At 43.6% G+C, this 16,114-nt stretch overlaps 2 protein-coding genes across 3 annotated transcripts in view; both read left to right on the forward strand.

Annotated features, from left to right (window-relative positions):
• RSPRY1 (ring finger and SPRY domain containing 1) overlaps positions 1-5,730 on the forward strand; it is a 37,406-nt gene extending 31,676 nt beyond the window's left edge. For both annotated transcript variants that reach the window (XM_086350780.1, XM_086350779.1), the window contains exons 14-15: positions 1,865-1,969; positions 4,171-5,730. In XM_086350780.1, coding sequence (XP_086206906.1) covers positions 1,865-1,969; positions 4,171-4,267 — 202 coding nt within the window. In that variant the 3' untranslated portion in view covers positions 4,268-5,730. The remainder of the gene's footprint in view (positions 1-1,864; positions 1,970-4,170) is intronic.
• A 2,060-nt stretch (positions 5,731-7,790) lies between these two features.
• On the forward strand, positions 7,791-14,269 carry ARL2BP (ARF like GTPase 2 binding protein). Its single transcript, XM_086350800.1, has 6 exons — positions 7,791-8,123; positions 8,880-8,941; positions 10,740-10,846; positions 11,805-11,890; positions 12,119-12,215; positions 12,864-14,269. The coding sequence occupies exons 1-6, from the start codon at positions 8,086-8,088 to the stop codon at positions 12,963-12,965; spliced, it is 492 nt and encodes a 163-aa protein (XP_086206926.1). The 5' UTR covers positions 7,791-8,085; the 3' UTR covers positions 12,966-14,269.
• Positions 14,270-16,114: the final 1,845 nt, after the last annotated feature.

Here is a 16,114-nt window from a genome sequence, read left to right on the forward strand (position 1 = left end):
GTCTTAGCGCCTGACAGGGACGCTAAGAACTTTAAATTCCTCCTGGTGAAAGTGTGAAGTAACACCTGTCTCATCTGCCATACCCCATCACTTGGTTATGTAGCCTTTCTTGGATGCGGCCCATAAACAGGTCTGTCTTCTCACCTACACCCTGAAAGTTCCAACTGATCCATCTAAGAGTTCCCCTGGAAGCTGACCTTAGTTAAAACTGCTTCAGCATTTAGTTAACCACCCCTGCAGAATTAAACTTTCCAAAAGTCAGATGGCAATAGGCACCAACTATCAGAAAGTCATCTTTTATGGGTGGTTTCTGTGTACTGTCAGTACCCTAAGATTTTGGTGCCCAAAGGGCAGTCTGCCTTGGATAAGAACAGAGTTACCAGCTTGGCAGTCCTGTGCTGCGTTGGAATTTTGTTTTCTGTGACAGTGACACCAACACAGAAGTTGTTGGAGACTAACTAAATGGCCTCTTTAATGCCAAAGTTGCCTGTTTTACTCATAGGAATAGAATTCTTTTCTGACTTCAGGGTAGGAGATCAGGGCCCTGTTTCTACTTGGCATTTTGTAAATTGTTCCATATTGTAAATCGTCTCTGTCTCTACCTCTTGTTCCATTCATTCTTTTTTTTCTTCTTCTTCTTAAACTTTTTATTATGGAAAACTTATTATTATGGAAAACTTCAAATACACATGAAAGAAAAAAAGAATAGCACAGTAAAGCACCATATAAATATATATATACCCACCTCTCAGCTACAAAAGTCATCCACTCACAGCCACGTGCTTGTCTTACGGTTTTCTCTGTTAATAGCTCCATTGTCGATTCTGTTTCCCTGGCTGTAGTCCTAGAGGATCCTTGACAAGGCAGAGTATGAGTTTCTGCCATTTCTATGACGGATTGTTCAGCAAATCCTATGGGCTGTACTTTCAGAATATATCCCAGCCAACAACTTCTGGTCCCTCTCCCTGCTCCCACCATGGCTAAAGCTTCCAATTTCCTACCTGGGTTGTTCCTGCCCTCAAACTAGTCTCCCTGTTCCCACCTTAACCCCTTCAGTCTGTTCAGCACAGCCTCCAGAATGATTGTTACAACATAAATCAGATCATGCACTTCTCTGCTCATCAGACTCTAGTGGCTTCCTCTTTCACTTAAGGTAAAACCTTGAACCTCAGCAGACGCTGTAGAATTTGTCCCCTCTTCTCCTCCAGTACTTCTTAGACCTCTTGCACTCTCCCCTGTGCTCCTGCTACTTCAGCCATCCTGGCCTCCTTGCTGCTCCTGAAACAGACCAGGTCTGCTACTATAGCCCCAAGGTCTTTGCACTAGAAAGTTCTGCTCTCACAACTCTTCCTGCTACCAGAATGGTCTGACATGTGTTTTCCAATACTACTGAGCAGTGAACTTGATTCTGACACCATCTACCTGGAAATAGCTTCAGACCCCCCCTGGAGAAGGGTTCAGTCCTACAGGATTGCTCTTTCCTCCCACTTTAGATGCCAGTCACAAGTCCAGGTCATGACCAACTCACTGTAACTGGAGGCTCCCATGCCCTCCACCTTTGGTTTGATTAATTTGCTAGAGCTCCCACCACAGAACTCAGGAAAGCAGTTTACTTCTGTGTATGTGTTACACTTTACCAGCTGAGCCCCCAGGTAAGATGAGAATGACCAGCCTTCTTCATTTTCTGTTTTAGAAAATTATTGTAAGATTGAAATGAGATGTCTCGTGTGAAAACTTTACTGAACAGAGCTTAGGGAATGACTCCCATGTACAGAGCATTTTCAAGGCATTTCATATGCATCACTGCTCACTGACCCCACTTATTTGTTGATAAAATGAACTTCCAACTGTGTTTTCTACTCAGGCACAGGCGTCTTGCTCTGTTGAAGCAAGTCAGTATCCGGGAAAACTGCTGCTCCCTGTGTTGCGATGAGGTAGCGGACACGCAACTGAAGCCATGTGGACACAGGTCAGAGGGTTTGTTTGGTTATTTCTTCTTGTGTACATTACAGTAGACAAAGTTCTACCTGTTCTTGAATTGCTTTTACAGTGTTACCAGTTCCCTAGCTGTTCATCAAGGTTCATAATATCCAAAGTGGGCTGAAGGAGGTTTCAGAGTTTGCCAAGTCTGTCTTCCAGAAAGTACCTGAAATAGAAGAGCCTTCTTGATACGGAAGACCCATGTTTTTGTTTTGTTTTACTTTGTTTACTCAGGACTTTATTTTTAACACATTTTTCATTCCAAAATGTAAAAGACTTAATGCTAATTACAGGTCTCTTAGGAAATCCCTTTTCGTTTTAGAGCCTTCTCATGTACTTACTCTTCACCCTCCTCAGCATTGAGAGGGCAGCACCACCCTACCATCTAACCACTCTGCATTTTTAGAAAATGAGGACAGCCTGGATCCTGTACAATAGAGTGTTTAAACATCAGCAAGAGTAGCAAGTAAAACAGTCCCCTAAAAAGGCCTCGCAACTAAGGTTAGAAGGGGAAAGAGGAGCTGGGCAGTGTGCTGACCCTGGCCTGGCCCAGGCATGTGTGCTGATTATATACGAGCAGTACCTCTATCCCAGTGTTCCAGACCAGCTCCCTGTAATTCAGCCCACCCCATACACTGCCTTGCTCTTATTCTTCACATAGCTTTAGCTACCAGGTCTCCCTGAATCAACTCTGTAGCCCAGAACTCCTCAGGATCTGGGCTTATTCTTCTTTGAACACTCTGGCCCTTATTGGTGGTTTGGCACACAATAAGTGCTCATGAAAGAGGGCTGAAATCTAAAAACTTAGAATCAGGTATCTTAAGTATGACCACAGTCTCCACACTAGACATATCTAGAACAAAGTTGGAATAGGAAATTAAAAGAATTATAAGAAAGTCTAGCTCCACTTTCAGCAGCAACAGTTCCATTGAGTAGAGGTTAAGAAAGGAAATCTGGCTAAACAGAATGACATGAGCCACCCCCTAGAATAGAGACTGAAAATCTAAACATTCCTACTATTAATACCATGAAAGAAATTGAAATTATTTTCCCCCTTTGCCTTCCCCGCTAAAAGCCCAGGTGGTTTCACAAGTACATTCTTTCAAACTTTGAGGGAATGGATGGATTCTATATAAACTTCTCAGACCACAGAGAAAATAGCAAAGTCACAATCTTTTTACAAAGCCTGCATGTTAATCATACAAAAAGCTGATGAAACACAAAAATGAATGAATGAATATAAACCTAAAAATCCTAAATTATCAGCAACTAGTACCCAGCAACACAACCAAGAGGGGTTTATTTCAGGAATGCAAGATTAGTGCAACATAGGAAATCAATGTAATTTCTCAAATGTATTTAATCAAATGTAATTTCTCAAGTAGGCCAAGGGACAGTGAAGCAGAGAATTAATACTTTCTGCAAAAATGCTAAAAATTCAATATCCATCTCGAATGACTACTACAAAACAGAAATGGATATAGGAAATAAAAGTATACATTAAGGATGGATGGATACTTCCTTTAAAATATAAAAAAACATATCTCAAACACAAGCATCTTTTTAAGGGGGACACACTAGAAGCCTTCCAAGAGTTGCTAGGGACCAGAAAAGGATGCCTGCTATCAGCACATAGCATCGAAGACCCAGTGTAGCCAAAAATAAATAAATTTTTAAAAATTTAAAAAAAAAAACAGTGAGAAAGAATATGTGTAAAATGCCACCTTGAGGGGGAAAAAAAGTTAATAGTTTTGTCCCAATATATGAAAAGAATGACACAGTAATGGAACAGAAGCCCAAAAGTAATACTACTTATAAAGAAAAATATAAAGACATTATGTCAAATCTGGTGAAAGACAGACTGTTCAACAAATGATAATGGGACAGATAGCTAACTGTCTGGGGGAAAAAAATAGCATTGTATTTCTACCTACAGATACACTTCTCTATGCATAGGCTGTATATATCCAGACTTTCTGGAAGAATGCACATGAACTTTTAACTTATTCCTCAGAAGAGGAAGATTGAAGGTCAGAAGTGGAAGAGAGACTTACTGTTTATATATTTACTTAATGTTTCAGCCATGTGTGATTATTACCCTTTCAGTTAACATGCTCCATTGAGTCAGCACATCGTCAGTCTGACTTTTTGAAGAACGGACCTAACTGGTATCTATGTCTTTCTCCTCAGTGATCTGTGCATGGATTGTGCCTTGCAACTGGAGACCTGCCCATTGTGTCGGAAAGAAATAGTGACTAGAGTCAGACAGATTTCTCATATCTCATGACACACGTGAAGAGGCCTCATGGACTTATTTCTACTCAATTCCAGCCAATGTTGAAAAGAAAAACAAAGAAAAAAATCTCTAATCAGTTGTATGCACATTGAAACTTATAGCCATGGCCAGATTTTATGCTAAAAAAAATGATAGTTTATCAAAGACAAAATTCTCCTAGAATCTAACCCAACCTGCTAGCCCTGAGAAATTCCTTTTAAGGCCAAGGAAAGCTGAATGCCAGTAGCTAGGCCTATGGTAATTCCATGAAAAGCAACAGGAGACAATGCCCTCTTGAGTGCTGAAACCACACTGGATTTCTCCAGGTTGGGTTCATTTGCTTGTGTAACACAGGATGTTTTGTCTCATAGTCTAAAGTTTTTATTTTGGGCAAAAGTCATTATCGAGAAGTAAATGACAGCGTTTCTGGGTAAAGCATCACTTCCCATTGGTCAGAGAGCCACTGGTATCTTAAGCATGGATACTGCACTGCAAGACTTGAAGCTGTAAAACTAGAATCCCACAGGTCAGTACTACAAGCAACATGGAGGGCCTGAAAGAGGGTGCACAGACTGTAGACAAAAAAAAACAAAACCCAATTTTTGATATTTCAGTGATCCCAAAGAACATGCTAGTTGGTTTTTTTTTTAACTGCAGAAAATTGGTGGTATTTTCACATTCATGATGTTTCTATCCAATTTCAGTACCCACATTTTGTGAGGAAAAAAAATGTTTTAACAATGCAGGAGGAATTCTTAAATTAATTGCAATGTTAGACTGGAGAAAATTTGGTATTTAAGGTATTTTTAAGGTACCATCAAATCAGGTCTTTTTGGTTTTTGTTTGAAATAATTTTTTAAAATCAGTATTGTTTTTGGAAGTAATATACTTTGAAACTCTTGAACTAATAGTCTCAAAAACTCTTAGCGGACAGTCTGAGAGCACGTATTCCTATTGTTTAAAATAAATACATGTTTTTGAATAGTAAATTCAGTCATGGATTGTTGACTATGTCTTCATCAAAAGTGTTATTCCCTCTCAGGGTCTCTGGTGAAGACCTTCAAGAGTTTGGTTTTTTCTCCCAGAAAATTGGAAGGTAGAATTGTAAATTCATAGAACTTATTTTATAATGGTGTACCTCAGCAGCTGCCTTTCAATTTATGCCAAGTCCTTACTGAGTTTATACTTGAATAGTAAATATGTCTTCTCAGTTTTACAATGTCTTAAATTCAATGCACATTTTTTTCTTCCTTCCCCACCCTTTCTTGTTTGTAGTTCATTAAATCGTCCTATTACAGAGCTGATTTCCTTCCTGGCTGTACTTGTTGGGGTGCTGGATTTTTTCCATGTCTTTAGTCTTCCATAAATTCAAATATATATATAAATATATATATATATGTTCTCTTCTTTAGCTTGTGGTAAATACAGTAATTTGCATTGAATAAATAAAACATTTGTTGCCTTTTTTGACTTAAGATATCACAACTTTCATTGGTATCTGCTGCTAAGGTTCCAAGATATTATACTCAGGTTTATCCTTTCCAGGTTAGGATAGAATCAAGTATTAGAATTCAGAAACAAGGTTAATCACTTATTCATCCAACAAACCTTTATTGGACACCTAATATATCTCGGGCACTGCAACTATGTGGTATGCAAAAACAGATCTGTTTGTGGAGCTGACGTCTGGTAGTGGGGAGAAAACTATGTTTTTCCTTATTGTAATAACTTGTTGAGTGCTTTGAGAAAGAACAAGGAGAACCTAATTTAGATGAGGGGAAGGAGAGAAACGTCACTGAAGGAGTAACATTAGTAAAAAAAAAAAAAAAAAAAGGAAGTAGGACCTAGGGATATAGCAAGGCAGAGACTGAAAATATTGAGCCAGTTTCTGGCCTCAGGCGGTTGAGTGACTGGCAGCTTCCACTTTCTGTCTCTTGAAATATTCTTGGACCTAGCCACCATGGTGTGGGAAAACCCAAATATCCATGAGAAGACCTACATGGAGAGGAACTGAGACAGCCCCCTACCCCTCAGGTCCTCCGTTCAACATCAACAACTGAGCTGTTCCAGCTAATACTAACTTGAGTAAGCTTCTTGGAGGAGGTTCTCTAGCCCCATTCCAGCTACCCCCAACTGATTCCAAGTAGAACAGAAACGGACTGTCCCTACCAAGTCCTGTCCAGGTTACAGATTACTGAGCAAAATAATTTTTTTTTTTTTTTTTTTAGCCAGGAAGTTTTGGGTGGCTAGTAACAGCTTTGCTGCTAAACCGCTTCAGTCGTGTCCGACTCTATGCGACCCCATAGATGGCAGTCCACCAGGCTCCCCTGTCCCTGGGATTCTCCAGGCAAGAACACTGGAATGAGTTGCCATTTCCTTCTCCAGTGCGTGAAAGTGAAGTCCCTCAGTCCTGTCCGACTCTTAGCAACCCCATGGACTGCAGCCCACCAGGCTCCTCCATCCATGGGATTTTCCAGGCAAGAGTACTGGAGTGGGGTGCCATTGCCTTCTCTGAGTAACAGCATTAGATAACCAGAACAGATGGAATCAAGTTTCCTTCTCTGCTCTGATCCTATGTATTAACTCGGTCTGGTTATTTACCAAACCTTTCTGAATGCCTGCCTTCTACTTGGTACTAAACAGAGATAGTACCTCTGAGAACTGATCTCACCCTAGATACAACTGTGTCATGGTAACGAGTTTAGTTCCACACCCCACTGATAGATATTTTACGTTCATTTAAAGATATCTGCCCATTCAGGCTGGCCATCTGACCCACAGATCAAACATGAACCATATCTAAAATGTACCACACATTTGGCCAAAAAATAAAATGCAACCGAAAAGACACAATGTCTAGTGATCCAATCAGAGAACAGGTATAGGGTACCCTTTTGTAAAACTGGGCAGTTTTGGAGGGGGCTTATCCTGGAGCAAAGTCACCTGATTGCGTTGCTCAAAGTGGTTCTGTCAACGTTAATCTTGCCTAGTTACCCAAGAAACGAGTTACTGCCAAATAATCTTTTTGATGTGAATGTTCATGATGTAAATTACAGGACATCCACTTCTTGCTGTGGGGTTGGCTTTGGTAGCTGTCTCGTGGTAGTTCCACGAGAGGGAGCAACTGTCTCGAAAATCAAATGTCTGCACTATCTGGCTCAAAAGCTAAGGGATTGACTCTGAAAAGATTTTCGATTTACAGTGCTCTTAAAACCAATTTGAATGACTCAATCTTCTTAAATCTTGTAATTCATTCCCAAGTAGCAAGTGGGGAAATAGAGGCTCTCTCTGGGCTTCCATTCCTTTCTCTTCGCATTGGGTACATCTTGGCTTTAATCGTCCGACAGCGTGAGTTTACGATAGTGAGTCCCTGACCTGCTGGATGCGGCCCAGTTTCCTCTCGCTATCCTCTATCCCTTTGCCTCACTTCCTTTCCCTATCTTTGTCCCGCCCCTGGTTTTGCGTAACGCAGGCCTGCGATTGGTTGCTAGGAGCCCCGAGGAGGCGGAAGGGTCGCGGTGGCCATGGTGACGGGAGGCGGGGCGTGGTAACTGACGCCGGACCCAGCGGCGGTAGGGGCGAGTTAAGCTAGGCCTGGTAGGGTTGGGGGGCCCGGCCGGCGTGTGGCCGCAGCCGGGGAGCCTGAAGCTGGGGCGTCGCGTGCAGGCTCTAACCGGCTAGGCCGTGAGCCGGCTGTGGCCTCGGCGGCGAGGCCTCGCGGATGCCGGTTGCAGCTCTGCGGTGCAAAGCAGAGGCTGCGCCCGGGCCGCAGGCAAAGGTAGAAGGCGAACGGGTCCGCTCCCCGACGCCCAGTGGATGCGGCGGCGACGATGGACGCCCTAGAGGAAGAGAGCTTCGCGCTGTCCTTGTGAGTCACGCCGCCCGAGCCCGGGAGGCTGAAGGCCGGGGCTGCTGGCGCTTGGCTTAGGCCTCCGCCCTGCGAAACCAGTGCCCTCAGTGGGGGTGGGAAACAAGACTCCCCCCTACCCACCCCACCCAAGTTCCCGCGGTAGACTGCCTCTGCGGCAACAGCGGGGTTTCAGGCGCGGAGGACAGGAGCGCAGCGTGGTGTTGCGCGATGATACACGCCTCTGTCACAATCCCCCGGTCTCCAGTCCTTAGTCGTCAGCAAAACCTGGTGGGTTTGAGCGGCTGAAGCCCGACCGCGGGTCAGAAGACCCTCCACCACTACCACACCACCATCCCCAGGGACTCTAATTTGTCCCTCCCCACCCCGGCCTGTGTGTTGACCGCACCAGGTTTACGCCCGCCCACAAGTAGATTGATGTGGGGTGATAGTGAAGATGCGGTGAGTAGAACCCACAGGAAATAAATGTGAGGAGCCTTAAGATGTCTGATGTGAGCCTTGACCCCTTTTATTTGTCCCTTCGTGACTCCTTGTGTCCCATCAGTTTTCTGAAAGTAGATCCACTACATTAAACTTCGATGTCACAGGTGTGTAAAATGTGTTTTCTTCAGTGTGCAACTGCTAGATTAAACAGTAAATCATTCTTAATTGTTTAAGCTGGGTGATGGAGAATTCATTTGAAAAGGGCCAGAGTACATTTGGGTGGGGGGAGAGGAATTAAGCTGAAACAGTATCTAATCCAGGTCTATTTTTCAGCTCTTCCGCCTCTGATGCAGAATTTGATGCTGTGGTTGGATATTTAGAGGACATTATCATGGGTAAGCTTCCCTACTCCGGCTCTTTAGTTTTTAGACTCTTGCTTATAACGACATTGAAAATCCACTTGGAGAGTTAATTTTTAAAAAGAGAGAAAACATCATGCTGCATATAATGTTGAAAGTGGCATGCTGAAATACGAAGGAAGCCGTCCTGTTGTTTGCCTTAAAGGCATACAGCCCCTTCTCCTGAAAATAATTGATTACCATAGATTCAGTCCCCAGAAGGGACTCATTCAGGTAACAGAGTACCTTGGAGTTATGGGGCTCATGGCAAAACTTCAGCAAATATTAACTACTTTATTTCAGAGAGTAAGAGCGGTTTGTAGTCTTGAGTCTTAATATTTTTGTGACATAGAGCAGTGTAATAGGTAACCATAGCACACGTGCCCATGAGGAACAAGGTGTCATGCTTCAGCTGGTTCCATATTTTCCTAGGTCCTGAGTTCCTATTTGTGGATTCATTTGGGCTTCCCTGGTGGCTCAGCTGGTAATGAATCTACCTGCAATGCGGGAGACCTGGGTTCGATCCCTGGGTTGGGAAGATCCCCTGGCGAAGGGAAAGGCTACCCACTCCAGTATACTGCCCTGGAGAATTCCATGGACTGTATAGTCCATGAGCTCGCAAAGAGTCAGACACAACTGAGCAACTTTCACTTTGGCATCCATAGGTCCTGCTAAGTAATAAGTGGTAACAGGCATCTGTCATTTAAGACAAAATGTGTGGGAGAGAAAAACTTGAAAAAAATCTCTCGTATGGGTGACTTTAAGTTTGCTGAGAATAAGGAAAAGAACACTGTTGTTTAGTGTTATTAGCTGTATTTGTTAGTCTTGTTTAGTGAAAATCACTTGACTCAGTTTTGTACCTTTGGGTCCTATAAAGGTTCATGACCTTAACTCCTAAATACAGATGAAGATACACCATTAAGGTCCCATGTCGATCAGAGGATTCCTGGTGAATGCTGAGGAATACCTGGAGTTCTTTTGGCCTCTACAAGAACCCTGTGTGCAGTGAGGGAAATGAACTTTCTGTAAGCCCAGGGCATTTATTCCTAAGTCTAGGCCATTTGTGAAGCATTCCTTTTGTTTTGGAAATGATATTCTATTTGGTTGTTGAAATTCCCTAAACCCTAATAAGTGTTTGCTATGACTCAGTCACTGTACGTGACTCCTCATCTAAATGCCACCTAGCAATCTTTTATGATAGGTACTCTGAAGTTGAAGAAACTGGGACTGAGAGAAATTAACCTGCCCAAGGTTACCCATTGTTAGTGGCTGAGGTGGAATTTAAACTCTGGTAGTCTAGCCTCTATCAGAGCCCATCCATCTAATCACTACACTGTTTCTACCACTGCAGCTGAATTTAAGAGAACGGTTTGTGGAGTTCCTAAGCCACCCTGCCCTGTCTGGCTGTGTTTAAACTGGACTAGAGGGTGGTGGCGGTGGTTGCACACAGTGTGAAGGCTCTTAATACCACGGAACTTTACCCTTAACACCTTCAGCTTTCCCACTCCTAAAGGTTGGCCATTTAGAAAGAAGACTTCCCTGGTGGCTCAGACGGTAAAGCGTCTGTCTACCATGCGGGTGACCCGGGTTCGAGCCCTGGGTTGGGAAGATCCCCTGGAGAAGGAAATGGCAATCCACTCCAGTACTCTTGCCTGGAAAATCCCATGGACAGAGGAGCCTGGTAGGCTACAGTCCATGGGGTCTCAAAGAGTTGGACGTGAGTTCACTTTCACTTTTCTGCTGCCATTTAATTCCTACATGTTAAAAAGAATATATGTTTCCTATTGCGATTCAGATGATGAGTTCCAGTTATTACAGAGGAATTTCATGGACAAGTACTACCAGGAGTTTGAAGACACGGAAGAGAATAAGCTCACGTACACACCTATTTTTAATGAATATGTAAGTGGGTTCCTATTATTCTTACTGGAGATTAGGATTTCTTTGAAATACGAATTTAGGATTTCTTTAAAATATGAATTTAGGATCAAATAATGTTGAAATCTGCTCAATTTTTAGAATCTGCCACCAGCACCCTGCTAGGAAGTCTAATTAGAATTGGGTTTAGTCTTCATTACCTATTGTTTTCCTCTGCATAGTTCTTGGGGCTGTTTTCCAAATAGTTAATAATCTCGTCTATTTTAAAAACATGGTTGACTTTATCATAATCCTGCTTTCAGTTACAGTATATGGGTTCACCATACCTTGCACTTACATACTTTTGACCTTTCAGCTTTCACACACTATTTTTTCTTACTACGTAATTCAATCAAGTGTGCATGACAGTTAGATAAAAGTGAAAACCAGTTGGTGGCAAAACCAAACTATAACCCAGGAACCTTGGCTCTGGACCCTTGGGTCTTTGTATATGCCAAGGCCCTGTGCAGCCTCCTGTTAGGATCTCCTCTGTCTGAGAAGTTTGAGCCTCCAGGACTTAATTCCTTGAATGCAAAAGTACGGCAGAGTTGGTTAAAGTTTCTTAAGCCAAGCCTCCGCTTGTAACAGATCCATGACTGCCTTTCACTGTATGCTTTTTCATCTGTTTCTTTCCACAGATTCTATCTACCCAGGCAGAAAAGCCCCCACTTACTCCACTCTTCATTTCATGCCATGGCGGGTGGGAGCCCTTCTGCTCTCTAACCCTATCCATCTGGGAGCATTCCTCTTGTTGCAGTGTAATTACCTGCGTACACCTCTCCCCTGGAGGGCGGAGGGCAGGGGTGGGATGAGCTCACTGAAGAGAGGAGCTGGGTTTGGGTTCTCTCTGGTGCCCCCAGCTCTCAGCTGGGAGCCAGGCACACAGAAATGTTTGCAAATGGCTGGAGAACAGGCTTTCTGAAAAGAAGTTTTACTGTTACAGATTTCTTTGGTAGAAAAGTATATAGAAGAACAGCTGTTGGAGCGGATTCCTGGATTTAACATGGCGGCTTTCACTACAACTTTACAGTGAGTTGAAGTTGACTTTTTTTAACCTCTTGGTACCTTGCTCCTCCTCAACTCTGAAAATTCATAGACCTTCCTCCTTTTTTTCCCCCCTAGTGCTTGAACATCAAGCTGCAGAGCACTTGGTGGTTAGGTCCTGGGTGGGAGGCCCTCCATACCTTTGAAGGAAATCTCAAGGAGATGGTCTGTGTCATCAATTGTTCATGAAGCAACCACCCTTTTCCTTCGCAGGCACCATAAAGATGAAGTGGCTGGTGACATTTTTGACATGCTGCTCACATTTACGGATTTCCTGGCTTTTAAAGAAATGTTTCTGGACTACCGAGCAGTAAGTCCTTCTTGTCTGTTATGCTACAGTGAACCACTTAGAAAATTCCAAGTGGACCTGTCAGGCACAAACCACCCTCTGTGCGCCCCGCTGTAGGACTGGCCAGTGTCAGCCAGACAGCGAGCAACGTGCCAGCAGAGCAGCTGCTGTCCCCCACTGGCCGGGGCCCGGGGCGCTTATGAAGAATTACACTCTCATAGTTTTGGTGAAACCAAAGGTCCCAGGCATCTTACAGGGTCCCTGTATAATCAAAAGGACAAAGCCAAAAAACAAGTCTTAATTGCCTTGCCTTTCTTGTAACGCAGGATCTTAATAGGAGAAGGAAATATTTTTCATTGAAGAGAGGTGTTTTTTGTTTTGTTTTGGCCTTGCTGCTTGGCACACAGGATCTTACTTCTCCCAATGAGGGATCAAACCCATGCTACCTGCAGTGGGGCTTAACCACTGGACCTCCAGGGTCCAGTGCACCCTGAGAGGTACATTTTTTGAGTGACCAGTGCTGAACAAAAATGCAAAATCACATCCTCCCTCTTCCTGTGTGCTCCCTGGTGGCCCGCCCTCCCACCCTAAGCATCTCCCTCCCCAGTCAGAGCTAGAAAGGACTTTCTTCTGTCCCTTGCCTCTTAAAGTTGTGATATTCTCTTGTAGGAAAAAGAAGGCCGGGGACTGGACTTGAGCAGTGGTTTAGTGGTGACTTCACTCTGCAAATCATCTTCTGTGCCAGCCTCCCAGAACAATCTGCGGCCCTAGGTCCCACTTCAGGCTCTGGGCTCTTTTGGACGTCACCAGCTCAATAGACTGGGAGAGGCTTTGGCTAATGATGTCAGAAGAATACATCTTGGAAAGACTGACTCTTCTGCAACTCTTCATTAATGTTAAGTGTTGATGGGTCAGAAGATAATTACCTGACCTTCCTGGGACAAGACATTCTTGTTTCTGGTAACCCTAGTACTCCTCCCTTAGTAGACCCCTCTCTGAGGCTTCAGAGTCTGGTCCTGCAGCACACCCAAGTCCAGCATTCTACCTGGGATGCCTGTCCCCAGCCTTCATGTCGGGGTGTCCATGTTGGGAAAATTCGCCATCATCAACTCTTCTTGGCCCAGCAGGCCTTACATATCCCAGGAGGCTTTTCGTGCATTCACAGCTCTTTATATGGATCACAGTTTTGAGTCCTACAGCCTCAGTGGGGGTTTTGACTGGGAGGATTTATTTAGGGGTTAACTGCAGCTAGCTGCCCATCTCAAGATTTCTGAAAATCCTACCATCACAGCTAGTAGGAATCAACTTACAGAGATTTCCTTTACCTAAAAGCTAACATGGGAAAATCAATTCCTAGTCTTACATGCACAGTCTTTGTATCACTGTCTTCTACAAGTCCAGATGTGGTCCCATTGTTTCCATAACCCTCGTTTACGTGTGTTTGAAAAACTATTTTTATAGATGAATACTCAGGCTAACCTAGTGGATACAATCTTGGAACTTCCATGATTACCCACTTCAAGATCAAAGTATTATATGCTGTGTGCTTTTTAGCTGTTAGTGCTATGAAAGCTAAAATGCTTTCTACCTTGGTGGTCCATTTACTGGGTGCCAATGAATGTATGCTGGAAGTAGTCTAAAATATATCCTTTTCTTAGAGCATGTTCGTATTTGTGCAGGTTTGCTTAAAACCCTTTCTGTGTAAATCAGCTCCTTAGGTTTGGGGTAGGGGCTCTGCACTTCCTTTTTCGCTGTCAAAATAACCCTACCAAGATAGTATTCCATGGTCTAGCTTAGCACGAGTAGGAGATAGCAAACAGCTTTACTGGTCATACTGCTTAGATTCAGTACATTGTCTTATTATAGTGTTGGATAGAACATTACTGGCCGGAAAACATGAGTGAAAGAAAAAATGTAGTAGTTCAATTCCCAATGTGTACTTAGTTTTTTGTTTTTATTTTTAAAGTAAAAATAGGAATCTCTACCAGTTGACTCTTTTGGTTTTAAAGGATGAGCTACAGGCTGTGTGTTTTTCTGTACCGACATGGCACTTATTAAATACTTTTGTACCATGAGTAGAAGTTGAGGTGTTTTGCATAAACCATCTTTCTAAATGAACCAGTCCCTTGTGTACTATTGCTGCTGCCATCAAGTTATCAGAGCTTTGGTCTTTCAAGCCAAAGGCTTCCTTAAACACTGACTCTCCTGGCCTTGCTTACCCTTCTTGCTCTTTTTATAAATGGGACTGCCCGTCACAGGCCAGGCATGTTGGAAGCACTTGATGAAGACCCCACTGATCAGTCTGGGTGAGAAAAAGCAAGTGGACAAATCAAAAGATGAAATTATGAAAAGTGAACAAGAAAGGCAGATGGGTTTTTTTTTTTTTATCCTTTTCCACTCAGAAAAAAAGCAGCCAAGCCTGCTGTAGCTTTCCATTAGGAAATAGGCTTTCTGATTTAAAAAAAAAAAAACTTACTAGAACTCTCTCTCTGTCCACTCAGGAACTTATGTCATCATGTGCCACCTTTAGAGGGGCTTAGGTGTCTCTTCTCTTCCAAGGAGACCGTTGTTCTGTGGAAGAAAAGCTATGACTAACCTAGACAGCATTATTAAAAAGCTAGAGATATTATTTTGCTGACAGAGGTCCATATAGTCAAAGCTGTGGTTTTTCTAGTAGTCATGTATGGATGTGAGAGCTGGACCATAAAGAAGACTGAGCACCAAAGAATCGATGCTTTTGATCTATGGTATTAGAGGAGACTCTTGAGAGTCCCTTGGACAGCAAGGAGATCAAACCAGTCATCCTGAAGGAAATCAACCCTGAATATTCATTGAAAAGACTGATGCTGAAGCTCCAGTACTTTAGCCACCTGATGCAAAGAGACTCATTGGAAAAGACCCTGGGGCTGGGAAAGATTGAGGGCAGGAGGAGAAGGGGACAACAAAGGATGAGATGGTTGGATGGCTTCACTGATTCAATGGACATGAGTGTGAGCAAACTCTGGGACACAGTGAAGGACAGGGAAGCCTGGCATGCTGCAGTCTGTGGGGTCACAGAGTCGGACACAGCTGAGCGACCGCAACAGGTATGGCCAGCATGAGAAAGCGCAGTGTTTGGCCCCAGCTTCGGAGGACACTTGCCTCTTCCTATAGCTTAGGCCTCAGCCCTGGGCAGCACTGTTCACCCACACAGCAGGGGCTGAGGACTTGGGGGGCATCGGCCTGAACCACAAGGTAGTTGTTTGACAAAGCATGTTAACATCTCCACCCAAAGAAGCTGTTTCAGGGTGTCAGAAGCCTAGATGAGGATTTTGTTTTCTCTTAAGCCTCAAAAGAAAATAGGTTGGTCCTCCTTAAAAATGCTCTTCTTATGGCTTGATCCTGCAATGACTATAATTTATTATTCAAACTCTGAGGAACTGGAGAGTAAAAAGGGATGCAGTTAATTGTCATCCCAGGACAACAGGCCCAAACTAGGCCTATACCGGGCCAGCTGGGAAATGGGTATCTGACTTAACCTACCCCCTCCACTGCCCCTCTCCCCCAGAGAGGAGCTCATCCACAATTGTTTGAATCTAGTTACACTTTCATTGTTCCCAGTTTTTTAAGGTGGGACCAAGGGGTGCCCAGAAATGCCTGTGGCTTGTTATTCAGAGCATGTTGTGCTGTAGTAGGAAAATAAGCTCAGGGGGACCCCCGCCTGCTGCTCCCCCTTCTCTCTACTATCAGCTCCACACACTAAGCACCTGGATTGTCTGATCTCTGAACTTCACAAGCTATCAAAGTAGGTATATCAACCGATTGTTTGAATCCTCGGATGTGAAACCCACAAATACAGAAGGCCAACTGTACTGACTTAGGTTGCGGCTTCCTGGTGTTTATAAGCATCTCTAACTATGATTCCCCAACTAAGTTCCAAA

Source organism: Bos grunniens, chromosome 18 (genome assembly GCF_055505025.1).
Source record: "Bos grunniens cultivar Pamir isolate PY7600 chromosome 18, Bosgru_T2T1.0, whole genome shotgun sequence".
Lineage (NCBI taxonomy): Eukaryota > Metazoa > Chordata > Mammalia > Artiodactyla > Bovidae > Bos > Bos grunniens.

Excerpts from the sequence above, each read along its gene's own strand:
- ARL2BP (XM_086350800.1), top strand. The coding sequence starts at position 8,086 with ATGGACGCCCTAGAGGAAGAGAGCTTCGCGCTGTCCTT. Across the intron at positions 10,847-11,804 it reads CACCTATTTTTAATGAATAT|ATTTCTTTGGTAGAAAAGTA; the intron begins GTAAGTGGGTTC and ends TTACTGTTACAG. Across the intron at positions 12,216-12,863 it reads TGTTTCTGGACTACCGAGCA|GAAAAAGAAGGCCGGGGACT; the intron begins GTAAGTCCTTCT and ends ATTCTCTTGTAG.